At 44.2% G+C, this 26,710-nt stretch overlaps 1 protein-coding gene across 4 annotated transcripts in view; it reads left to right on the forward strand.

Annotated features, from left to right (window-relative positions):
- The window catches only part of COL5A1 (collagen type V alpha 1 chain), a 174,478-nt gene that overhangs the window by 103,742 nt on the left and 44,026 nt on the right, over nucleotides 1-26,710 (forward strand). For all 4 annotated transcript variants that reach the window (XM_081897750.1, XM_081897752.1, XM_081897753.1 and 1 more), the window contains exons 21-31: nucleotides 1,671-1,724; nucleotides 3,290-3,334; nucleotides 4,672-4,725; nucleotides 5,673-5,717; nucleotides 6,697-6,750; nucleotides 8,398-8,442; nucleotides 10,938-10,991; nucleotides 17,142-17,186; nucleotides 19,629-19,682; nucleotides 20,246-20,353; nucleotides 21,269-21,322. In XM_081897750.1, coding sequence (XP_081753876.1) covers nucleotides 1,671-1,724; nucleotides 3,290-3,334; nucleotides 4,672-4,725; nucleotides 5,673-5,717; nucleotides 6,697-6,750; nucleotides 8,398-8,442; nucleotides 10,938-10,991; nucleotides 17,142-17,186; nucleotides 19,629-19,682; nucleotides 20,246-20,353; nucleotides 21,269-21,322 — 612 coding nt within the window. The remainder of the gene's footprint in view (nucleotides 1-1,670; nucleotides 1,725-3,289; nucleotides 3,335-4,671; nucleotides 4,726-5,672; nucleotides 5,718-6,696; nucleotides 6,751-8,397; nucleotides 8,443-10,937; nucleotides 10,992-17,141; nucleotides 17,187-19,628; nucleotides 19,683-20,245; nucleotides 20,354-21,268; nucleotides 21,323-26,710) is intronic.

The following is a 26,710-nucleotide window of genomic DNA, read 5'->3' on the forward strand; positions in this document are numbered from 1 at the left end:
AATGTCAGGAACTCTTCATTTGAGGCAAGTGTGTGTGATTTTTGTTGTGGGGTGGGCGTGGGGAGGAGAGATATGAATATCAAAAAGCTCCATCATATCTGGATGAGGTGAGGAGGCTGGTGAAGATCTGCCGAGGTGACGTCATCCTTCCTGTTTTCCTCAACATACTTTTCTAAGCAACAACTTCTAGGTTGTTTACCTGCCTTTAAAAACTGCTTTAAAATCCAGCAGGTACTGACAGTAATTAGGAAGGCATTTAGATGAGTATAAATAGCCAGGGCACTTTTCTGGATCATTCATGGCTGGGGGAAGAAGGAAGAGGATAGTGATGAGGGAGGGACGGGTGGAGCCTGACGCTCTCAATGTAACTGCCTGTCAGTCTAACCTACCTCATAGGGTGGTTGTGAGGATAAAAGAGAGCAGGGGGAGTGTGTACACACCACCTTCAGCTTCTTGGAGAAAAAGTGGGATATAAATGCGATAAATAATGATAACAACTTCACAGTATGAAACTGGGATGCAGCTAATTCCACACAGGCCCTGGATCCCTCTTTAGCCACTGGGGCATAATGGATTGTCTCAAAATGCTAGTCCTACTTAGAGTAGCCCTATTACTAAATCAGATCTATGGATTTCAGTGGGTTTACTCTGAGTAGAACTTGATTACAATTTTATAGAATAAAAATAAATGCAACCAGAGAGACAGAGAGAGACAGAGACAATGTGGTATAATTAGAGTGTCAGACTTGGACCTGAGCCATGAAACTCACTGGGTGCTGACTTTGGGCCAGTCATTGCTTCTCAGCCTAGCCTACCTCACAGGGTTGTTGCTTTTGGTTGACCCACAAAACCACATAGTCTTTGACTGGGCTGTAGCTAAGGAACTCCCTGTGATTATAGTTTCTGCACAGGCTTTGGCACTGGAAGTAAAGGGTTGTCCTCCAAATGCTCATCCTACTTAGAGCAGATGCACTGAAAAATAAATGGGCATGTGGGGATTAAATGGGGGGGGGCAATGCGTGCAACTAGGTGCTTCTTAGAGAAAAAGGTGGAATGCAAATGCAATAAATAAAACAATAAATAAATAGTAACCAACTGAGTTCTACCTGCTGAAATTAATGGATGTAAGTCCTGTCCATTATTTCCTTTGAGGAAAAGGTGGGATAGAAATGCAAACAATTTATCAATAAATCACATGCAATCAATTTCAATAGAAACAGAAATTTCAAAACCAATGCAGAGAATAATGTAATTATATTTATGCAACTTTAAAAACACACCCACCCACCCCACAATGCTGCTTATTTTCACTTGCATGATTTCCATTCCTGACTTCAGATGAACATGCAGACTGGGGGGCAATTTCTGTTCCCATTTCTGACAGAATTCTCCAACATCTTTGGTAGGCACTGAACAGTCCTTGTTTGGCTGTTGGATGAAAGTCCCACTTTGTTTGTTTGTTTGTTTGTTTGTTTGTTTGTTTGTTTACACTCTGGCAAACCTCAGGATTGCCCTGAGACTCCTGCTATTTCACTCCATGTATGGGTGAAATGTTTTTCAGCTACAAAAGTGACAGCATTCAGAGAAATGGATCAGAAGTCGAATATAGAATGTGATCTCCGTCTCACCCTAACGGACATGTTCAAACTCTTATTTGCTTCCTCTTATAGGGACCCCGTGGTTTGCTGGGACCCAAGGGACCTCCAGGACCCCCAGGACCTCCAGTGAGTAGCATTGTTTTTTTAGTGTCTCCTCCCCCCTGGCTTTGGAGCACGTCCTCATCTTACAAAAGAGTCAGCTGAGATAGCAAAAAAATAATGCTCCCACCACCTCTGTTTCTGTCCTATCAGATGTTACAATGTTGTAACGGAGGGGATTTAAGTAATCGGAGAAGAGCAATAGTGCAATGATGTAGTATAGTCCCTGGGGAGCTTATGGGAATTAAAAATGGGAGAAGGGGCATAGGTCAGTGGTCAGACAGTTGCTTTGCATGCAGAAGGAGCCAGATTCAATTCCTAGAGGCACCTTCAGGTGGGGTTGGGAAAGACTCCTTGCCTGAAAACCTGAAATGGTGCTGCTGCCAGTCAGTGTGGATAATTCTGAGCTAGACACCCTACAGATTCGCTGCTAGGGATGTGAGCAGGCAGCAGTTTCCAACCCCTTTATGTGTTGGTCATGCTGTTTTTGTTCCACTACAGTTCCACTTCCTCTGAAACCTATACTAAGGTTACCAGATGTCCCCGTTTCCCAGGGATAGTCCCTGGATTTACAAATCAATCCCCTGACAAAATCCATTTATTAGGAGGAAGTTGAAAAGTGCCCTGGAGTCACTGAAAAAAATCTGGTAACCTTAACCTATACTGTATGTCCCTCTGTCCTCTGTGGCTGAAACCTATGTGATAAATCATGTGATGAATTTCAATGGAAGGGAAATGTCAAAACGTTGCAGAAAATTAACACAATTATTGGAGCGATAGTGACTACCACTCACAAAGGCAGGATTTCCTATCTTCCTACGTTTGCAAGCTCTCCAAGGGGGCCATTCCTGCCTCTGTGCCTGTTGATTGGAAGGAGAGAGTGCTGTGATCCCTGCAGAGAGATGGCATCCAACCTCTTGGAGGCTGACTGATTAGGGCAAAATGGGACACTGCCCCACTATTCTTGCTCTGAGTTTGGCCAGCCTCCACCCGCTTTCCTTCTTATAGAATGTGTGGCTCTGGCTATCATTGTTTCTGGCTCTGGCTCCCATTTGCTGTGGCTCCTCCCACTGTTGGTCTTCTCACCTTCTATCCCCGTGGGAACCAGCCTCACTGATCCAAGGTGTTGTGGAGTTTCCTCAGTTGGAAGTTTTTAAGCAGAGGTTGGATGGCCATCTGTCAGAGATTCTTCAGCTGTGATTCCTGCATTGCAGGAGTTTGGACTAGATGACCAGTGGGGTTCTTCCCAACTCTGCAATTCTATGATTCTACATACCTCGTCTGTAGCTAGAGCTGATCATGACACACTGACAGTTCTGTTACAGCAGGAATGGGGAACCTTTGACCCTCCAGATGTTGCCAGCGTACAACTCCTATTAACCCCTAGCAAGCATGGTCAATTATGGGAGCTGTAGTTCAGCAATATCCAGTGGGTCAACATTTCACTATACCTTTATGTCCTGCATTTTGGGAATATTAGCCAGTTAGGAAGCTGGATCAGGTCTAGAGCTTCTTGGTTCTGTTTGATTTTCTCAGAAGATGCTGAAGACATCTCACTTTGTCTTGATTACCTATATTAAATTTTCTCCCAGGGCATAGCTGGCATGGATGGGCAGACGGGTCCCAAAGGGAGTGTGGTAAGTTCTTTCCTCCACTCTGTTTAACTATCCAGGTTTTGTGTGTATGTGTTGTGTAAATTACATTTACTAATTGCTTTCCTGAGCTGTGTTCGTTTCACAGCCGGAGAATGTTCAAGGTGCTGTTTTCTGGAAGGAAATGGTTGCTAATTAATTTTTAATTTGAAATTGATTTTCCAGTAGTGTTGCACATCCCTTCCCTTTGTGAGGGCAATATATCAACTAACACACTGGGGTAATTTATGGGCATCAAAACAGCCTTACACCAAATGCCAGTCTCTCTCGCTCCTTCTTCCTCCCTCCCCCCTCTCATTCTCTCTGATACACATAGCATTTGTCAGTGTGCTGGGCTGTATGTACGACTTATTCATCCCATACAGTAGGGCACTGAGAAGGAACACTAGAATTTGTGGCCATCTAATGAACTTAACGTTGGAAGATTCAGTACATATAACAGAAAACCCTTCTTCATGCAGTGCAGTTAAAACTATGGAATTCACTCCCCCAGGAGGAGTGATGGCCACCAGCTTGAATGGCTTTAAAAGAGGATGAGACAAGAGGAGAACAAGGCTATCAGTGGTAACTAACCAGGATGCCTATGCTCTGCCTCCCCAGCTGGAGGCAGCAGGGCTTCTGAACACCAGTTACAGGAAAGTGCAGGAGGGAAGAGGGGTCTTGTGCATGGGTCCTGCTTGCAGGTTTCCCATAATGAGCACCAGGCTGGTCACTGTGAGGACAGGGTGCTGGATGAGATGGGGCCCCTTTGGCCTAATCCTGATGTTTTTGTGTGATGTTCTAATCAACCCCTTTCATTAGGAGCAGAGGAGAATCTCAGGTGAGTTTGCAGCTAAGTGCAAACCCTACCCAACTTGGATGGCTTTAACAGGGTATTGGACAAATTTGTGGTGGCTGCTAACCATTAAGGTTATGTTCCACCTCCACAGTCAGAGGCAGTAATGGTTCTGAATACCAGTTGTTGGGAATCCTGCATGTGATTCCTGCATTGTGGGGGCTTGAGCTAAATTACATTTTGAGCCCTTCTGACTCTACAGTTCTATGGTTCTATCTATGATTCTATGAATCACAAGTGAGCAGAGTTGCTGTTCTGCTCATGTCCTGCTTGGGGGCTTCCCATTGGGGCATCTGGTTGACCACTGTGAGGACAGGAGGCTGCACTAGATGGGCCATTAGCCTGATCAAGCAGGCTCTTCTTCTGTTCTTAAGAAGGACCTGAGCAAAGGAGCGCTCTCCCCTTCTGCATTTTTTCTTAGGGACCTAATTTAACCTCAAAATGATCCTTCCCATTAAAATTTGGTCTTCTTCTTCTTCCTCTTCAGGGTCCTCAAGGTGAGCCAGGACCCCCAGGTCAACAAGGAACCCCAGGTGCTCAGGTGAGAGAATGCTTTTTGAGCCAAGTGAAAAGAAAAACCTTTGTGTCCATTAAATTGAAGTGCATGATGCAAAATTGTGGGTCAGTAATCTTGCTGCAGGATTGGAATATGCAGATCAAAAGGAGTTTCGTTTTCCTAATGTGGTTTAATTGCTATGTCAGGAAACTGCTGCATTTAGGGAAGCAACAAAGTTCAGTGATAGCACATCTTTCTTGCAGGCAGGAGATCCTAGGGTCAGTCCCTGGTATCTCTAGGTAGGAATGAGAAAGACACATTTGAAAGTCCTGGTACTGACCTATAAAGCCTTAGATGGCTCAGGACCTCAGAAATTACGTCTCCTCATGGTAATCATCTTCTGGGCCCCTTCTTCACGTGCTTCCTCCATGAGAGCTCCAGGAGGTGGCAACACAAGAAATGGCCTTTTCTGCAGTGGCTCCCCATTTGTGGAATACTCTCCCCAGGAAGGCTTGCCTGGTGCCTTCATTAAATATTTTTAGGCACCAGGAGAAAAAGTTCCTCTAACCAGGCCTTTGGCCGATAGAACGTTCTATAGTCTTAGATTGTATTGGGGGCGGGGTATTGGTTTGTTTTTGTGTTTGTTTTTATTATGCATTTTGTGTTCTCATTTCATATTTTTATGTTGTGAACCACCCTGTGATTTTGGATGAAGGACCGGATACAAATTTAATAAATAAGAATAATAGATTTATATGTGCTATTTTATAATGAGTTAATCATTGTTACTGTACACCAAATGTTATCAGACTGTTCACATGCAACAGGAGATGTACATTTTCCATAGTTCTTAGTGATCATAATTTTTGCAGCTGTTATAATTTCCTGATGGTTTTCAGAGATAATATGTTTCAAATAACAGAATACAACAATTTGGGCTTCTTGGGGTCTATGCTATCCCTATGTGTCTGAGATATCCCTTTGTTTTCTAGGGTCTTCCTGGTCCTCAAGGTGCAATCGGTCCACCCGGAGACAAAGTATGTTAATTAAAAGTAGTTGCTCTTTACAGTATTCTCTGCTGCTCTGAGTGCATATTCAGTCTTTGAATAAGTGTTTGTTTCCATGTTCAACATCTGCTTATTAAGATTTCTAGAGACTGTTCAGACTTGATAGAATCAACCCCAAAACAGTATGTTGTATACTTGAGTTGCAACTTAGCCAAAGAGTGAGAGACTGAAAACAGAAATCGGCCTCTGGTGAGAGGTTGCTTCTGTAGGTAAATATACAAAGGGACACCCTGGGCTATCTTTGTTCATGAACACATGTTCAAAGTGATGTTCTAGCACATACAAATAAACCATTACAGTTCCATCAGTTTCCACACAAAGAACTTTCCCTCCGAGGTCACATCCACACCACACATGTAAAGCATATTTAAGACCCCTGGCTTCAGCAAAAGAATCCTGGGAACTCTAGTTTACCCCTCATGGAGCTACAACTCCCTGAAACTTCAACAAACAGTATTGGTTCATGCATTGGTTACTTCAAGACTGGATTACTGCAATGCGCTCTGTGTGGGGTTTCATCCAGTGCTTGATCCAGAAACTGCAGTAGTTGCAGAATGCTGCAGCACAATTGCTGAAGGAGTGAGTCAACATATAGCACCTGTGCTCAGAGATCTGCACTGGTTGCCCATTTGCTACTGGGTCACGCATGGACATAGCCAGGGGGTCAGCTGCCCCCCTAAATCAAGAAAATATATATAAATTCTTAACTAACTGACCAATTGCATCACAGATAACTTGGTTCTGCCCCCTCCCATCCCCCGTGGGTCTACTCTGAGTATAGTCAGTGTTGAATACAATCTATAAGATTGAATTGAGATACGATGAATCGTGTCAAGGATCTTTGTAGTCAGAACACTATCAGCAGGGCAGATCAGGTTGATGATGCTTCCATGGTGGACATCAGTTGTAGAAGTGACTCACCTTCATGTTTCCTTTTTTTCTCCCTTAGGGTCCCCTGGGGAAACCTGGACTTCCCGGTATGCCTGGAGCAGACGGTCCCCCGGTAAGCCGTTTTGAGGATTTTTGGTGACCTTTCTTGTTCCTAGGGCAAGGCTGGGGAACCTTTTTCAATCTGAGGGCCGTGTTCCCTGGTCAATGATCTTCTGGAGGCCTCATGCCAGTGGTATAATAATAATAATAATAATAATAATAATAATAATAATAATAATAATAATAATTTATTACTTATACCCCGCCCATCTGGCTGGGCTTCCCCAGCCACTCTGGGCGGCTTCCAACAAAATATTAAAATACTGTAATACATCAAACATTAAAAGCTTCCCTAAACAGGGCTGCCTTCAGATGTCTTCTAAAAGTCTGGTGGTTGTTGTTCTCTTTGACATCTGGGAGGGCGTTCTACAGGGCAGGCGCCACTACTGAGAAGGCCCTCTGTCTGGTTCATTGTAACTTGGTCTCTCGCAGCGAGGGAACCACCAGAAGGCCCTTGGCGCTGGACCTCAGTGTCGAGGTAGAACGATGGAGGTGGAGACACTCCTTCAGATATACTGGACCGATGCCATTTAGGGCATTTAGGTCAGCACCAACACTTTGAATTGTGCTCGGAAACGTACTGGTAGAAGTAACAGTCAGAGCCTCTCCACCCCGGCAGGCACTATCACAGTTCAAGGATACAATCAGACAGAAGCAGCCCAGGAAGGTGTGAAGCTGAGCTGGTGAGGGGTTTGGCAACAAGAGAGTTTGGAGGGCCAGATGCAGAGTTCTGGAGGGCCACATTCACACCCTGGGCCTGAGGATCCTCACCTCTGTTGTAGCAGGCAGCATTTCCTCCTGGGTGACCTTCCGACAGCAACATCCCAGTTGTGGGCAGGGCCAGGGGAAAAGGTGGGTGGAGCAATCAATTGTAATTTTGTACACTAGCCTAATATATACTAAACTTACAAGCTCCGCTTAAACTGGAAGCGTGATGAGAGTTTACAGACATGTTCCATCCAGCCAAAAACATTTGGGGTATGAAGCGGGGCCAGTGGGGTGTGTTGCCTGGGGAGAGACTCCCAGGCTCCAGATAGATAGACCTGTAGGGCCACATTTGGTAATACAGTGGTACCTCGGGATGCGAACGGGATCCGTTCTGGAGCCCTGTTCGCATCCTGAATGGAACACAAGATGTGAGGGCGCAATGGCGCATGCGCAGGTCGTGTTTTCTGCTTCCGCACATGCGTGTGATGTCATTTTGAGCGCATGCGCAAGCGGCGAAACCTGGAAGTAACATGTTCCGTTACTTCCGGGTTGTCGCGGAGTGCAACTCAAACACGCTGAACCCAAAGCACATTCAACTCAAGGTATGACTGTAGTGGAAAGTGCCCATTTTGCATCACTGCCTGATAATGTTCTGTAGAGTGCCATGCCTTGAGTCCAATTTCCCTTTAGAAGATCTAAATCATTGTTCTTCAACATTGGGTAGGTGAACTGCAATTCCCATTGTCCCTGACCATTAACTAATGGTCTGGGGATGTTGGGAATTGTAGTCCAAGAATGGATGGGAACCCAAGATTGGTGAACACGGATCTAAGCCAATTTGGGCCGAACCACTGATCTAAGTGACCTTATGGGGTTTATGCAGGGTCAGGCGGTCATTCAGGTAGTAATACATCAGCTGATGTATCCCCCCCCCCACTTTTCTTCACAACAGGGTCACCCTGGCAAGGAAGGTCCACCTGGTGAGAAGGGAAGTCAGGTACGTATCTAGCCTACGGACAACCTTCAGCATGCTTGAATTGTGTTCTTTAGTTAGAAGTGTGTGTACGAGGGGGAGTTTAAAGACTGGGATTCAATAATTAGTGAGATCAATATCTGAATGGAACTCCCTCCCACAGGAAGCAGGGATGGCCACCAACCTAGATATAGCTTTAAAGGAGGATCAGACAAATTCATAGAGGAGTGGGCTATTGGTGGCCACTAGCCGCAGTGGCTCTGCTCTGCTTCCACAGCAGACTAAGTCAGCTTTCTGAGTAGAAAGGCCTGTTTCTCCCTCTCTCATTAAACTGGAACACATGAGCATAAGAAGAATAGAATCTAGGAATAGAATCATAGGATCATAGAGTTGGAAGGGCCATCTAATCCAACCACCTTCAGTGCAGGACTGACAGCTAATGATGGAGTCCAACAACATCTGGAGGGCTATGAGTTCCCCACCCCTGCCTTAAGCAGAATGGATGGAGAGGTCTCCTAATGAGCCCCGACAGAGTGAAAGAACACAAGGGAGAAGAGGGAAGGGAGTATTCCACTCATCCCTTTCCATTTTAAGGCTACAGGGAGGTGGCCCCTAGCCTTAGAGCAACATAAAGGCCTCTCAGTAGTCTCTGTTGAGGCCATGGGTCTCTTTCCCTCCCTTTGCCAGCTGCTGCACCTTAGCACAAGCAGGTCAGAGGGGGTTGGTCTAGATGACTCTTTGGACCCTTCCAACTCTATGATTCTATGGTTTAGCTCCCTCCTCTCCAGCATGAGGGTTGACCATAATTTAGAAAGCTTTGCTCAGGGACTTCAATTATTTGGCTGGCCAGTCTCCACACCCCATCCATTTATTTCCAAAGTATTTCATTATGGGTGTGTGTTTGCTGAGCTGATTGAAGTTCAGAGCAGCCTTGCCTTGGGACTGAAAGAGAGAGAGAGAGCCATGAAGAAATTGCAGCTGCGACTTCACTCGGAGGGCGTCCTGTCCCCATCTTGGCTGCTCACAAGGACAGGAATCTGCAAAGCGTCTGCGCCCACAGAATCCTCAAGCAGGCTCATCCATCATGGAAGTCACTGGCAGGGCTGGAAGTCATTTAGCAAATGGCAGGGAGTCCGCAGGTGTCCCTGGGCTGGGAGAGGCTGCCACATTCTCTGCAGATTGCAGGACAGGCTGTCTTGACCTCGGAGCAAAAGCTGCCCACCTAAGGCTGTTCTCGTTGACTTGGATATGAGATGATGGAGACACCTGGGGGGTGACGGTGTGGGCTGGTTGGGGGTGGAGAGGAGAGAGGCAGCAGGCACCTCCTTTCTTCAGTCTGAGGGAGAACTGGAGCCAAAGTAGAAACCATGTCAAATAATGTGTAAAAATACATATTTTTACATTGAATGTAGGGAGGGGAAGCAACGAGGACAGGGGCATGAGGGTTGAGGAGGCGAAGCTGGAGAAATACACTGACATACACTCTTTGTCTGTCTGTTTCTCTCTCCCTCTCCCCCTCCCCATTTTCTCACACACTCATACACACTTTCCCTCACACGCCCTCTTTCTCTCTCTTTCTCTCACACACGTTTTATCTGCCACACACACAAACCTTCACTCACTCAGTCATGCAAACACACATCCACACACATCCACACACACATCCACACACACACACACACATCCACACACACACACACAAACACACACACACACACATCCACACACACACACACACACACACACACACACACACACACCTGCCCAAAGAGGAAGAGAGTGTTACTGTGGGAAGCCTCTGTTGGTGCAGCAAATCGGCCTAAAATAATTCCTTAAGAACAAGAATGCAGAAGACAAATGCATAGCGCCACCAGAACATTTTCTTGTTTAAAAAAAGAACGCCCAGAATACTTTTAAAGGGGTCAGCGGGGACTTCTGTTGTTGAGAAATCATTAATTTATGAACTGTGCTTTTAAAACACCAACACCCACACCAACACCCACCCACACAACACAGCTGGAAGTCAGTTTGAAAAGTGAATCATAGAGAGCTGTGTTGTGAACAAAATTCACAGAGATAGATTTCAAAGGGCCCTGGCTGAGTGGGTAGAGCTCCTGCCTTGCATGCAGAAGGTCCCAGTTTTAGTCCTCATTAGCATCACAAGACATGGCAGAGAAACAAAACCGTAGAGAGGCACTGCCAGTGTAGGCGATACTGAATGGGAATAAGGCAGCTTCTTGTGTTGCTATTTAAATTAGCCCTTCAGAAAATTCAAAACTATGAGGACTAGAATCTTGCTTTATTTCTATGGGAAGGGACACAGATCAGCAGTAGAGCCCCTGTTTTATATGCAAACTGTCCCAGGTTCAATCCCCAATAGTATTTCTAGGTAGGGCAGGAACTCTCCTTTGTTTGGGATTCTGGAGAGCTGAAAGGATGTTTTCTCTGGGTGGGGTGAGAGAATGAGAATTACCACTGCTGAATAAAACCAGAAAAATCTCTTTTTGTTTTAATCGTAGGGTCCAGCTGGCCCCCAGGGCCCAATTGGATATCCTGGCCCTCGTGGTGTAAAGGTAAGAAAGTGGAGGGAAACAAACCTTTTGGTTCTGCTGAATACAGAGATGCCCCTGGAAAGCAAAACATTCCCCTTCTGACCGAAGCACAGAAGGTTGAATGAGCACTGGAAGAAATCTTTTGTGACCCAGGTGAAAAAAATGGGTGTTCCCACCCCATGCATCATCACTACCATCTGGTCACATAACATGAGAATTGGTGCTGAGAAACTGGAGTTAAACAGGAGTGCTTGAAGATGCCTTTGTGATGCATTGCAGGTCTTGTCATAGAGACTTAGTTCACACCTAAGGAGAGCTTTGTTGAATTTGACCAATGGCCCATCTTAGTCCACTATTCTGTGGTGAAAAATGTTTCTCCAGGTATGGCTGGGAAAGACCTCTGCCTATAACCACCTACCTAAACAACAACAACAACACAAGGCGTTGAAAATTAACTTAGATTAATCTTTTCTGTATTTTTTCCCCAGTTATTTCCTTTTAAAAACAGCAACCCTCTTAGCACAATGGTTGGTCTTTTGCTTGCCCAGCAAATAAGAATGTTTTCACAAAATGTTGTATCCTCAGCAAAGGCAACACTAATGCCGCCCCCGCCCCCTGGCCTGGCCCCTATTTTTTAAATTCATTTGGTTTATTTTTCTCTTGTTGAAAAGAGCAGACCGCCAATTGCTTACGAAAGAAGCTGCCTTCTGAGTGGGGGGAAGGGCACCCTTCCTCTGAACCGGCACAACGCATAATTTGATCTTCCTTTCCGTTTGATCAGAAATTTCTTTCCTGCCACCTGAGGGATGAGGCAAGCTCCTTGACGAGAGCTGATCGTGCAAAAAAGCAAAACAAAAACCCAGAGTCTCAATAAGAGAAAATGTCTTGGGTAAAAGCAAGAGAGTGTGTTGCAATGGTGTTGCAAACCAGCTTCTGGAAACCAAAGGAGGCAAGAACGCTCTTGTGTTCGGATCCTGCTGGTTGTTTTCCTTTGGGCCATCAGGTGGGCCACTGAGAGGACAGGATGCTGGACTAGATGGGCCTTTGGCCTGATCCAGCAGGACTCTCCTTAGACAACTACTGTGATAGCAGAACCTCCATGCTCAGGGGCAGTCACCTTTTGAGTACCAGACAATGGGGGACACAACTGGAGAGGGCTCTTGCACTCAGGTCCTGCTTACAGGTTTGCCATTGATGCAACTGGTTGGCCATGGTGAGACCAGAAGGCTGGACTAGATGGGCCATTGGCCTGATCCAGCATATGATGGGGTGCATCTGGTCAGCAGCAGGTATGTTCAAAAGCAGCTGGAAAGAGAACCTTTGGCCCTCCCAGTGTTGCTGAATTCCAACTCTCATGAGCCTCAGAAGGTAGCATGGCCAATGGTCAGGGACAACCAAGGGTTGCAACCACCCAGAGTGGCTGGGACAACCTAGTCACATAGGTGGAGTACTCCTACTACAACTACCCAACTAAGTTTTGCACATTAATGCACCTGTTATTTTATTTAAGAACATAAAATGCCCTAAAGGAAAGCCCCCAAGCATCCAAGCACCAGAGCATTCTCCACTCCTTTGGTTTCCACAACTGTTACTCAGAAGCGTTTGCCACCTTTGACCATGGAGGTGAAGCATAGCCATTGTGGTTACTAGCCATTGATAGGCTTATCCTCCATGAGAGAAGTTGAGAAATAGCAGCTCTTGCATAGGGTGGCCACAGGAGAGGAGAGGGCTCTTATGCTCAGGTGCTGCTTGAGGGCTTCCTACAGATTTCTGCTTGGCCACTGTAAGAAGAGGATGCTGGACTAGATGGGCCATTGGCCTGATCCATCTTCAGGGATCTTCTTAGGTTCTTAAGATGGGCAGCGTTCTGCACTGCATTTTGATATTATTATTATTATTTAAAAACAACAACAACATATGTATGCAACAGTACCTTAGAGAGCTCCTATTACTAATGCATCTCATCCACTTAAATAAATAAGACCAAGGATTTGAAACTTTGGAATCCAGGAAGAATAATTTCTGACCGACTGATCCTTTTTCCTCCCACTGGACTCTCCCAAGGAACGGCAGATGCCTCCTTCCTGTCTGCTATTGGCTTGATGCTGCTCCCTAGACAGAGCCCCTTCTTGCAGCCTTTGCCTTCCTCACCTTTCTTGGCGCCGCAACAGCCAGCTAAGAATTTTGTAGGCTTTCAAATCTATTAATATTGACTACATTCTATGCCAAGCAAGCTCCCCACTCCCACCCTTCAAGCCAATCCCTAGAGAAGCTGGCAAGATTGTTGAAATGCATGTTAAAATGTACACTGAGCCTGCCTGTGGATGAGATTCCAAAGCTCGCTCTCTCTCCTTCTCCCTCCCTCCCCGCCTCTCTTTCTTGGGCCTCTACCCAAAGGGCACAAGAAACATCAAGTAGGCATTAGTTGGAGTAGTGATAGGACTTGGCTGCCAATTCAGCCAACGGGGTTGTATCAAAGTCTTTTGGGCCATGGTTCAATGGCAGAGCAATTGTTTTCCTTGCAAGTCCCAGGTTCAATCTCCAATGGCATCTTCAGGTAATCCTGGGAAACACCTCCTGCCTGAAACCATGGAGAGCTGATGCCTATCAGCAGGGGTAAATCTTTCACGTGGCTCAAAGACCCACCTTTACACATTTGCACACACACACACAGGCTGAGAGCCTCAATAGCAGCCCTCTGGAGATTTCACCTGGGGCAAAAAACCTGGCTACACACACACACACACATACAGCTATGGCTCTGCCTGTCCGTGTAGACAACACTGAATTAGATGGATCAGAGCTCTGCCTGTCTGTGTAGACAACACTGAGATAGATGGAGCAGAGGATTTGACTTGATATAAGATGGCCTCCAGCTTCCCATTTAATTCAGAACCATGAGGACTAGAATACTTTATGTTTAGGAAAAGGTCCATAGCCCAGTGGTAGAACATGTGCTTTATATGCAGAAGGTCCTGTATTCAATCCCCAAGTGCTTTGCAAGGTAGGGTTTGGAATGTCCCTTGCTTGAAATCTTGGATAGCCACTGCTGCCAGTCAGTGATGACAATGCAAAGCTAGATGTACCACTGGCCTGATTTGGTATGGACCTTAGTTGCAACTGGCAGCCAAATAAACAAGGATTCTCTTACCTTTGTAGTGTTTGCTTGATTCTAATGGCAGGCATGACACATTTGTGCCACAAGAGGGGGTTTGGCCAATTGAGTCTCCCCCAACTTCTCCTTAATGCAAGTCTCTTTGATCTACCTTAGAGAGAGAGGTGTAAATTATGAGTGGAAGAAACTCACCTACCTAATACAGATCACAGCTTGAACCCCCCTTTTCTTATTATTATATTAAATAAAGGGGTTAAATAATTCAGAAAGAGAAAAGTGTTTAAAAGAATCTGTATGTACAATGGAGATGGCTAAGGAGGTTTCCTCTTAGCTATGGGAGCAGCCTCAGATTCTGGCTTCAAATCTTGGAAGAAAAGCTGGCTGTGGGCAGCAGGAGAAACTGGAGGGAGGAGAGAGGAGGCAGCAGGAGAGGGGGCACAGGGGGGGGGAATCTGCCCCCCCCCAAATCAAGTAAATAAAAATACGTATACTTAACTAAGAATAGAAATTGTATAAAGGTATTTTATACCTTTATACAATTTCTATTATACCAGACAGATTTTTCTGAGCACTTAGGGTCAAAAGAAAGTAATTTAAAACAACTGTTGTTGAGACAATTCATTCTGAATCTGCCAGACAGCCGGGCAGAGGATGATGAAAAGTAGGTGTCCTTCTCTCCCCCCCCCCCGCCCCAAATCCTGGCTATGCCCATGGGAGGGAGTGCAATCTTCTGGTTCCCAATTTACTCATTATAAATCCCATGATTCCCAGTCTTCTCATTTTAAATCTCATGTCTCCCGATCTTCTAGTTTTAAATCCTGAGGTTCCCAGTCTTCTATTGTGTGGACTGTTCTTTATAGTTCATGGAAATCTTTAATAAGAAATTATTTCAAAAAACAAACAACCTGCCGCTTGCTTAGTTCCTAACAGCTGTTAATTTGTTTTGTTATTCAGTTTGCATTTGCCTTGTTTTTAGGTCACATTTTTCTCATATTTTGCATCTGGTCAATTATTATTTATTATTTATTTTTGTCATACGAGTTATATGCCATTTGATCGTTAAAAATACCCTCAAAGCAGATTAGAAAAAGATAAAACAATAAAACCAAGGAAAAAACCACAACCATACTTTTGTATGTTTTAAAGTGTGGTTGCGAATTTTTATTGATTTTATTGTTTAGTATTAATATACTAAAACATATTAAAGATCACCTCAACTTCCTAAGCAAATTGGTAAGTGAAGTAGCACAACTATCCAAACTTTATATTGCTCTAGACACAAAGTAAGAACAGGAGTGCCTAATCTTAAATTATATTCTAATACATTTCAGGTTAAACAAATAATGCATATTTTTAATGATTCACTGGAGATCCCATGGGTTCAAGTAGAATTATTCTGCACCCTTCCTTCAATTTCAATTAATGCTCTGCCTTTTAAAAATCTTTCTTGAGTACAGAGTGGGAAAATACACAACCCGTTTCTTCAATTGACTTTTAGGGCATCTTTTTTTCCAAAAGACCAAGCCCTTCCTCTCTCTGCGTGTGAATGTTTGCTTCTCTTGATGTATGTTTTCAGCAGTTGAAATATTGCCCAAATATTGTTTTGTTTTGTTGTATTATCTTCGATACTTTTAGTTGTATCCTACTCAGAGTAGACCCATTGATTTTGCTGTCGTTTTCCATGAAATTGACTATCTCTTTCAGCTACCCTGTAGATGTGTAGATAATTTATTATGGTCAAAGACCAGCTCGCATAACACAATAAAAACAGCGTTCATAAAGATAAAATATACAATTAGAGCAGATTACCCTGTAGCCTGATGCTATGTGAAGAGAATGTCAAATTCATGTCAAATACTCCCTCCTCTTTATGGTGGAGGGCCATAGCTCAGTGGCAGAGGATATGCTTTGCATGCAGAAGGTCTCAGTTTCAATCCCCAGCCTCTCTACCTAGGGCTGGGAATGCCCTCTGTCTGTAAACCTAGAGAGCCTGTGTAGACAACACTATACTAGATGGACCAATGGACTGACTCAGAGGAAGGCAGCTTCCTATGTTCATCAGAAACACCCACAGCTAATCAATAGAACAGCTGCCTTGCATGTAGGTTCCAGTTTCAATACGTGGCATCTGCAGATTGGGCTGGGAAACCCTGGAGAGCTACTGCCAGTTAGTGTGAATAGTACTGAGCTAGAAGGGCATGTGGCCTTACTCAGAAGAAGATAGCTTCCTGTTAAATTCAACTGTTCACAGCCAGTAGTGGTATAGTGGTTAGAGAGCCTAGGAGACCAGGCCTCAAATCCCCACTTAGCCACGCAGCTCACTAAGTGCCCGTGGGCCGGTCACTGCCTCTCAGTCTAAGCCACCTCACAGGAAGAAAAGGTGGGGTAGAAATGCAATAAATAATTAAACCTTGAGAACTATTAATATATATATTTTTAGGCACAGGGGTCAGCAAACTTTTTCAGTAGGGGGCTGGTCCACCGTCCCTCAGACCTTGTGGGGGGCAGGACTATATTTTGAAGTGGGGAATAGAACGACTTCCTATGCCCCACAAATAACCCAGAGATGCATTTTAAATAAAAGCACACATTCTACGCATGTAAAAACACCAGGCAGGCCCCACAAATAACCCAGAGATGCATTTTAAATAAAAGCACACATTCTACTCATGTAAAAACACACTGATTCCTGGACCATCCACAGGTGGGATTTAGAAGGTGATTGGGCTGGATCTGGGCTCCGGGCCTTAGTTTGCCTACCCATGTTTTAGGGGAATGGCCATTGTTCAGTGGGAGAAGTTCCATAGTTCAATCTTTGACATCCCCAGGTGCAATTGGGAATTTCCATTGCCTGAAATCTCTGGGAGTATAAACCATCCTGAGCAAGAAAGGACAATGTTTTGACACCATATAAGGCAGCTTCCTGTGTTCCCTAGGAGTTTTAAACCATCACTAATGAACAAGTCGTGTTTCTTGCCCCACCTCCATCCTCTCTGTGCCAGACCTTACTAATTTGTTTTGATGTTGTTTCTCTCCCCCTCCCCACCCCCACAAAGGGAGCTGACGGCATCCGTGGCTTGAAAGGAACCAAGGGGGAGAAGGTGAGTAAATGCCCATTAGTTAAATGACACTCTCTCTAGGACATGGACCCCAGAAGGCTGGCCATAGCAGAATGTGGCCCTCGTGCCAAAAAAAGCTTCCCCATCCCTGGTTGACAGTCTTCCCTATTCCTTGGTAATAAAAAAACAAACCCAAATTGTGGAGGAGGGGGAACCTCTGCAATGCCTGTATCCCTAAATGCAGACTTCTGTGATTAATTTGCATGATAACCCTCGATGCAGAATTTCCTTGCTATGGAACCTGGAGGTCTTAACACACAGAGGTTTCCTTTCATATTTTCTCTTTGCAGGGCGGAAACCACACACACACACACACACACACACACACACACAAAACGATGCGACAGTCCCAATTACAGCTATAGATGTTTCTGAGTGATGCCGTTTGCAGAACGAGCTTAGGAGATTCCCTGGGAATTTGGCATGTGCAAAGGACTTAACAGCCAGAGGCAGCAGCAGCAGCATCTATTAAAATGCTGTGTTTAAAGGCTTTTTTGACAAGGAGGCTTTCTGTATATTTTCAGGTACACGGTTATGTTCTCCCGAAGGATGAGCAGAGGCTGTGTAATATTCCAGCCTGGTCCAAGCTTTAAATCCCCCTCACTTTTCCCTTTGTTCATGCCCATAGTCCATCACAGGGAAATCTGACAATTATAAGCAGGGAGCCCAGCTACCAGCAGCCTCCTCAAACCCACCCCCCCATGTTGTTTTTTCATTACCACATCCGCATTTTAGCACCTGACAGGCTTGCTTTAGGACTTGATACACTATCGATTGGAAGTCTGCGGTTAAAACCTGGAAGAAATATTAGTGCTGTCCTTGAGCTCTCTCTGAAAAGACTGGCGCGAGATGGCCTCGATGAAAATAATTTGTTGCTGGAGTGCCGGCAAGTTCCTGGTATTTATATCAGTTGAACTGACAGTCCTGCCTTCAGGAGCTTGAACAGACAGAGGGCACCCCTGGGTTTTTTAGTTGGGGGGGTAGGCAATGGTAGGGAGCCTTCGACAAGGTTCCTACACAGAAATTGATCGGATATATTGTTCAGGCCAAAGGTTTCCCTCTGAGAAAACATAGCCTTACACACTACAGAAGCTTATTTCTGGGAGGTGGGAGAGTGAGGAGGGGCACACTGCTATGTTGTTGCTGTTTTTTTTTATCATCACAGTATTAGCTGGTCCTCCTTTGCCCCAGGCAGGACCTGGTTGCTGTGGAAACAAGGCCTTCCTTTCTTCCCGCTGGACCGAAATATTACCTGCCTTACCTCTGTGTGGGAGATAAAAGCCTCTTTGAGGAGATGGGGGGCAGAGAATCACTTCTCCTGAGAAGTGGGTTTAATAAAAAGAACATTGGGGTTCCTCAGTAGCTTATTGGGGGGTCCTTCAGGAAGGAAATCTGTGCTACAGGGCAGGCATCCCTAGTAGACAAGCTGTTTCCTGAAAGCAACATGGGCTGTTGAGGTGGAGGGAAGGTTGAAGATCAGGAGTAGGTAATATGATACGTCTCCCCAAAACTGCAGCACTTCCCATTAACCCCAGTGGTAAGGAATGATGGGAATTGTAGTCTTTAATGTGAGACCCTGTGTGGTGCAGTGGTTACAGCGTTGAGCTAGGACCTTGGAGAACAGGGTTCAAATACCTACTCAGTGATGAAACTTACTGGGTGACCTTGGGGCTAGCCATAGTGTCTGAGCTCCCTTGGCTGTGGAGGGCATAGATAAATCTGAGATGTAGGGGGAGGATTATGATGTCCATCACTACAATGGAGGATTCCTTGAATAGAAGTGCAAAGTGCCATTTCAATCCTTCCCTCTATCCTTTAACTGTGGAGAACCCTCAAATATGACTTGCAAACTTCAGTTGATCCAAAATGCAGTGGCCAGATTCCTGGCAGAGATTCCATTTAGATCTCTCACAACCCCTGTTTTGAAACAGCTGCATTGGCACACTCCTCCATTGTCTCCAACCCATAACTATGTGCCAGTTCATTTCCAGGTCCAATGAAAGGTGCCCACACTGATATTTAAAGCCCCAAATATCTGAAAGGCATCCTCCTTTCCTACAGACCCTCTCAGGTGCTGAGATCAGCAGAGGGGGTGCCTCTTGGTAGTTCCTCCACTCTCAGTTGCTGGGGTGGCCCAAGGGAGGAGCCTTTTCTGTGGTGGCCTCTAAGCTATGGAAGTCCCTCCCCACAGAGGTGTGCCTGGCACCTTCATTGCTTAGCTTCTGGAGGATGCTGAAGATGCACCTCTTTTCCCTGCCCTGCCTTTTGGCACTTGAGGTGTATATTTTTAGGGTCCACCTTACTTTTGTAAGTCATTTTAAATTGTTCTTAATATTGTATTTTAAAGTTGTCACCTGTTATGGGACCTTGGGGTGAAGAACGGGTAATTAATCATAATGATGATAATGATTTGTCCTCATCCAGGGTGAAGATGGCTTCCCAGGTTTCAAGGGCGACATGGGCATCAAAGGAGACAGGGTGAGGTTTTTTTTGTAAACATGGTCTTCAAAGCTGGTTGTGATACTGAGGTTGCCACTGGGATTAGATCCCAGAGCTGCTACCCTAGAATAACCCCTTCTGCCTGCAAGAACGAGGCATTCCAGAGTGTTTCAGAGACATAAGCTTTCACTTCCTGCCTGCTTCTGAAATTCATCTGAAGGTATACAGATCCTCTGGGAAGGAACAGTTTTTCTCTAGACAGTGACAGAATCTGACACTCCCTTCTTCAGACAAGGCCTGAAAGTTGGAGAAGAAGAAGTATATTTTGTTGATAGATATTTTTATATTGTTTTAATTGTGTTAAAGTTTAATTACTGCTTAATTTTGATATTTGCTTTTAACGCTTTTTGTATTTTATATGTGTTTTGTATTTTTATCTGTAAGCTGCCTTGAGTTCTGCTCTGGAAAAAAGCTGGGATGTTGTTGTTGTTTTGCAATTATGTTTAACATCACCCTTAAAAATTAACCTGTAGCTTAATGGTGAGTGTGAGATGGGCTTTGTAAAGGATCAAGAAATTCATCTCTTTTCTGATTCTTGACAGGGGGAAATCGGACCCCCAGGTCCACGAGGCGAAGATGGCCCTGAAGGGCCAAAGGGTCGCGGAGGCCCCAACGGCGACCCTGGTCCTCTGGGCCCTGCTGGAGAAAAAGTAAGAGCACTATGTGAATGGTACTGGGGAACATGTGATGAGTTATGATAGAGCAGAGCTTTCCAGACTTTTCATGTTGGTGGCACACTTTTTAGACATGCATCATTTCGTGACACTGTAGTCCAGTTTTACTAGCATACCGGAGATTAAACTAACCCCTTTCCAGCTCTCGGAGGAGTGTGGGGAGCGTTTGCACGACACTCCTATGACACATAGTTTGGAAAGCTCTGTGATAGGGCTTTGAACAGTCAGAATTTAGGATTTATTCCACAGCATCTGTGTCTGTTCCAATCAGACTTCCTGCTAGTTAAGAGATATACCAGTTCCTACCTGGGCCATTTTACTGATGCCACTGGCAGTGTCTTGTCTGAGCAGGACTCTCTGGATTCAGGAGACCAGGGGTGGATCAAAGCCTATTCTGTTATTACTGTTACCATTTCTTGGATTACCCTGGAACCATGAAGTCGGGTAGAGAAAGGGCTGCCCATCATTCACCCATCCAGTGCTGACCTAGTCTTCATTTTGAATCATGTCCCAAAGCTAGGGATTCCTTCCCACCCCAAAAACACTTGAGCTGTGTCGCAGTTTTAGTCAAAGCAAATGAACTGAAACTAACAAACCAACGTTAGTCAGGTCTTTTAATTTTAATGGGTCTATTTGTCCTACTCAGAGCAGACCCATTGAAATTAATGGCTCTAAGGCATTCATGTCCATTAAATTCAGTGGATCTACTCTGAGCAAGGCTTGCACTGGGTACAACTGCACCACCCTGTTCTGAATAAGACGAATGATAGATACAAGTCCGTTTTTGGTATTGTGTAAGCATAAAGGTTAATTCTGGAGTTAAGTTAAATATAGAGTTCCCCAAATAAAACCTGTTCTCTTCATTTCTTAAATATTGGTTTGTTTTTACAGGGCAAGCTTGGCGTTCCTGGGTTACCGGGATACCCTGGGAGACTTGGGCCCAAGGTAAGCCTTGTTTTGTTTGTGAAGAATTATCTGTTTGGGATGCTCACATTAGAAAGTTTCAGAGATTGCTATACCTCTAGGAAGAAGGTCTTGTATCTGATAGATGCCTCTCTTCTCAAGTTTCTTTTTAAATTGTCCGAATTTATCCTCCTGTCGGAATGATGTATGGTCTAGCAGTGGAGCCAATGGTGAGAGCTTGGGGGCCAGAACTAAGTCCTAGTCCCTCCATTCCAGCAGCCTTTAAAAATGGAGTATGGATCTTTCTCCACTCTGTCCGGGATAGTTTTAGGAAAGGAAGTGCCCCTACTGATGGTGAAGGGGGAGGGGCCTCAGTGTGCAGCCATGGAATGTCATTTTGTTCCCTAATCAAGGGGATCTGAGATTTAATCTGAAATGCTCCAAGACGTCCCTTATTATGACATTTCATAATTTATTCTATATTTTTTCCCCTGAATGAGACAAATAGAATTAGCTTTCATTGCCATTTTTAAGCAGAGAAGAGAGAATACAGATGAGCAAAACCTGAAAAAAAATATGAGAACTTTAGAAGAATAGACATTTTAATCACAGCTATCCTGCCAAGCCAACTGAGATTTGAATGCTTCCATTTCACCAATTCTTGGGAAATATCTTTGAGCGAGTTTTATAGTTTCTGCAGCTAAGCTGCTTAAGATCTGATGTTAAATTAATGCCAATATATTTAAAGGCACCGTGAGCAATACTAAATTCTGATTGTGATATTAGTTGTTCAAAAGTCATTGTGGGTAAATTAATTGGAAGAATGGCAGATTTTGCATAATTTATTTCCAGTCCCACAGCTGCATGAAATGTATTCAATTGTGTTTTGAGTGGTTGGAGTGCATTAAGAGAGTCAGAAAATTAACCAGTGTCATCAGTGAACATACTGATTTTGTGCTCAATATTTCTAATTTTCACACTCTAAATAGTTGCATCTGCCCGCAAATGAATGGCAAGCACCTTTATCACCACTACAAAGAGCAGTGGCGACCTTGAAAAGTGCCCCTATTGAGGTGGATGGGTTTGGTGTCATACCCATTTACTGTAATGATGGTCTTAGACTGTAGGTAAAATTGATTGATCATATGCAGGAATTGCTTACCAAATTGTCATTTAGAAAATAAATATTTTTTAAAAGTGTCATTGAATTCTGTCAAAGACTTTGAAGGCTTCGAGAGAAATTAAAGTTCCAGAGGAGTTTTGTGTGTGGAGCTCATGAATAACAATAAGGATTCTCCTTACTGAGTCTCATATATTCCTGTATGGGATAGAGCCAGTTTGGCCGGTTGAAATATATTGTCCAATAAAATTATTAATCTTTTCAGCCATTACTGCCATGAAAAGTTTTGCAACGTTAATAAGAGCAATAGGTCTATAAGAGTCCCTGGTTTCAGCAATAGGGTCAATTCTGAGGTTCACCATGTTTGGGGAATTTCACTTCAATCTAAAATGGAACTAAATAGTCTAATTTACCAGAGTGAGAGCTCCATTTCAAATGCCTTATAACAGGCATAGGCAAACTCCGGCTCTCCAGATGTTTTGGAACTACAATTCCCATCATCCCTAGCTAACAGGACCAGTGGTCAGGAATGATGGGAATTGTAGTCTCAAAACATCTGGAGGGTCGGAGTTTGCCTGTGCATAATATTCCCATGAGGAGCCTTCTGGTCCTGGTTATTTGCCCAATGTTAGTCTTTTTATTGCTTCCTGTACTTCCTATTGGGATATTGGTTGATTCAAATAATCCCTGTGCACCTCCGACAAAAGGCACACTTGAGAGAGATAAAGCTCTAGAGAGGAATGTGAAGGATTGTCAGGATGAGTACAGGAAAGTATAATATTTTTGGAAGATTTTACCAATTGCCAAAGTATCAATGGCCCTTCCTGGAGGCTTTCGTCAAACACCGGACTATCATAATTGGTATGATACAGAACCAACCTTGCCAAACATGCAACCTTTAGCTGCCTTGGGAGCAGAAAGCTCCACTTGTACGGAATCACATGAGCAGTGGAGATCTGCCGCACAAATGCCCAGGCAAACATGGGAGCAAGCAGGGGCCATCAGCTTTACTCCAAGCCTTAAATTCCCATGACAGGATGATAGACACAAATACAAGTACCTTTAATATTTTGACACTGGATAACTGCACTCTTGATAGGTGAATAAAACAGACAGTATTGTGCTCAAGCATGTGGTGTCCTGTTTTTCTTATTTATCTTGACATTCCAGGGGAGATTGCCTTTTCCTAAGTTGTGGGAGGGAACCATCAGCTACGTTAACCGATGTTGAAAGTTGAAGATCTTTTAGCATATTTTCAGCTGGTTGGTTGTCACCCAGCGCACACTGTCTGTGCTGAGCTACTAATATTGAAAGGAAAGCCTCAATGGTAGGCAATGCCAGGCTCCTTCAGGGCGAAAATCTCGTTGCTGGGCAAGAGTGACCAGACCAGATTGATTTCTTGAAATATGGCAGTGCTGGATTCTTCATATTTTAAGCCCCTGATGTTACAGAGTGCTTTAACTATGGTAAAGTCTATAATGCTTAAAGCAGATGACAATATTACGCGAGGCTTCACCCATTTTGCTTCGGCCTCCAGGGACTCTGTGTGCCCTCTCCACATCTGCTATTGACATGGTGGTATTTATATTCAAAGTAATTATCCAATCCACCAAAAATTGAGCCACACCTCTCCTTTCCTGATTCTCTGGGTAGGCCTATGTTTTTTTGGGGGAAATACATCTATTTCTGTCTGATAGTTTCTCGAGCTTCAGGGCACGATCCTCCATGGCCTTATGCATTAATTGTATTTCAGATTGATTGGTGGTTGCAAGATTCAGCACTACATTTGCACTTTGAGAGCGGGTTAATTAGAAAGGATTTTAAATTTCTGTGAAAATGGTGCCAATGCTGTGGTCTAGTCACACGTTAGGGCATGGCAGATTCTGTCTATGTATAGTTACAGGTAGGTAGCCATGTTGGTCTGCCGTAGTCGAAACAAACAAAATCCTTCCAATAGCACTTTAGAGACCAACTAATTTTGTTATTGGTATGAGCTTTCGTGTACATGCACACTTCTTCAGATACCTTCAGATACCCGTCTTTTTATACATATCTGTCTATGTAGGTATCTGAGTCTCTATTGGCCTGCATAACTGCTGCCACTTTTCTGCCATTTTGCGGGCAACCGTTCCCATTAGACATATCGGTGTCTGAGGCCTTGTCTGAGTCCTCAGATATTGAGCCTTGAGTTTGCTCACACATTAGATTGAAATGTGTGGACTTGAGTTTAGATCCTCAAAATCCTTGAATCATTACTGTTCCCATGTGTTAATTTTTTTGCTGTTCCAAAGCCTATGGTTGTCCCTCAATGCGATTTTCACCCTGTTGTGTTCAGAGACATAAGATTATGTCTCCATTTAGCTTTGCAGTTAGCTATGCCACCCCCCCCCCCACCCCCCAGTTTTAAACACAAAAGCAATTTTAAATAAACAGATCTTCAGAGCCTGCAAACCTTTTGCAAATCTCTAGGAAAATTTACGCTCATAATAAATGTCTCTTCAAGACGAGAGCTCGTAGCATTCAAGCTGCCTCATCAACCTTAAATTATTAAGCAGGGATGCTACTCCAGGCGCCAGGAGTGCACACGAGAGATCCGACAGGGTACCAGGGGAGTAAGGAATCAAAGCATCCCGGGTGATGCCGCTGTAGGCGCTCTGAGGAAACCCTTTGATGCCGGCATCGACTGCCTCCCTCTCTGTGCTTCCACTCTGAGCAGTCTTAAGGAGGAGAGCACCAAAGCCAGGCTCCCATATTACTCTCCATGCAAACTGTTAGATAATTAATTACGGATAATGATTACAAAGGCAGTGCCACTGTAGCATAAAAGTGGTGGCCCCATTTCTAGGATAAGAGGGGGTGCCAACCCCATGCTCACTTTCATTTTGAGTGGGTGTCCACAAATTCTCTTTTTTAAGAAAATGAAAAATACCCTGCGCTTTGATTAGAAATCCCAATCTCTCTCTCCCTCTCATATTTTATCACAGCCTCTAGAGATACTGTGTGTTTGGAGCAATGTTAATGTTGTTGTTTTTCTTTGATTTTTTTAAATAAAGCATGGTGTTTTATTATTTATTTTTAGTGCTTGACGGGTGGGGGACAGATTTGTTTGATGTTTGAGACATAATTAACCAGAAAGATTCGTTCCTCGCCTGGATATATTTCACAGAATCATAAAATCATAGCGTTGCAAGGGACCCCAAGGCTTAGCTAGTCCAGCCCTCTGCAATGCAGGAATCAGAGTCTAGATAATATTGTTTGTATCAGTCAAGTAATATTCCACATAGCACTTCCAGTGTCCTTTCGGTGTGTTTCCTCATAACGGGGCAAAGTCACCTATCATGTTCTTCTCTGTGAAGATGACATTCGAAAAAAGCATCACCCATAGTTTTGACAACTACATTGGGCAATCTTTTGGGCCACCTCACCTCACCATGCCTTGTTCTGGGAGGACTCCACCATTTCCTTGTTTGTCCTGTTGCAATTGGATTCAATAACTTTTTTTCCTTTTAATCATTGTTGTTTTATTTTGACAAAGTAATAATCATAAATAAATAAGAATAAAAATGTGCACCCCACCACTGAGACCATTCCATTGTAACTATAAAACCTCCCAAAATTTCAACATCTCTTGCGATGGTTTGACCCCTTTCCGTTTTAACAGTACAAATTCTACAAACACCCTCCATATCTCCTCAGAATCATTTCTGCTGCATATTCCCAGTCTTACCTTAATGGCACATGTTAATTTGATGGCACATGTTAATTTATCATTAATAGCTATATCCCACACCTCTTTATACCATTCTTCCATTTTCTATTCTGCTTTCCCCTTCAACTTCCTAGCTATAATAATTTGTGCAGCTATCAGTAAATTTGTGAGCAAGTCCTTCATAGCCTGTGAACCTTCCACCCCATCGAAAATTAATAATAATGCTACCTCTGGACTTTCGGTCAGCCTTAACCCAGTGATTTCTGTTATCTCCTTAAACACCCTTTGCCAAAGAAATTGCACATATTTACAGCCCCACCACATGTGAACATAATTTCCTGTTTCCTGGATTCAATAATCTTGTTGTAGTGTTTTACTGATCACTATCTGATGCGTTTTAGTGATTGTAAACTGCTTTGTGAGAAGATGGGTGCTGGGTAGAGCCAGTATGGTTTGTGGCTAGAGTGTCAGACTAGGACCAGGTAGACTAGGCTTCAAATCCCAACTAGGCCAAGAAGCCCCCTGGGCTAGTCACTGCCTCTCAGACTAATCTACCTCACAGGGTTGTTGTGAGGATAAAATGGGGAGGAGGGGAACTATG

This window comes from Podarcis melisellensis (genome assembly GCF_964234715.1).
Source record: "Podarcis melisellensis genome assembly, chromosome: Z".
Taxonomy (NCBI): domain Eukaryota; kingdom Metazoa; phylum Chordata; class Lepidosauria; order Squamata; family Lacertidae; genus Podarcis; species Podarcis melisellensis.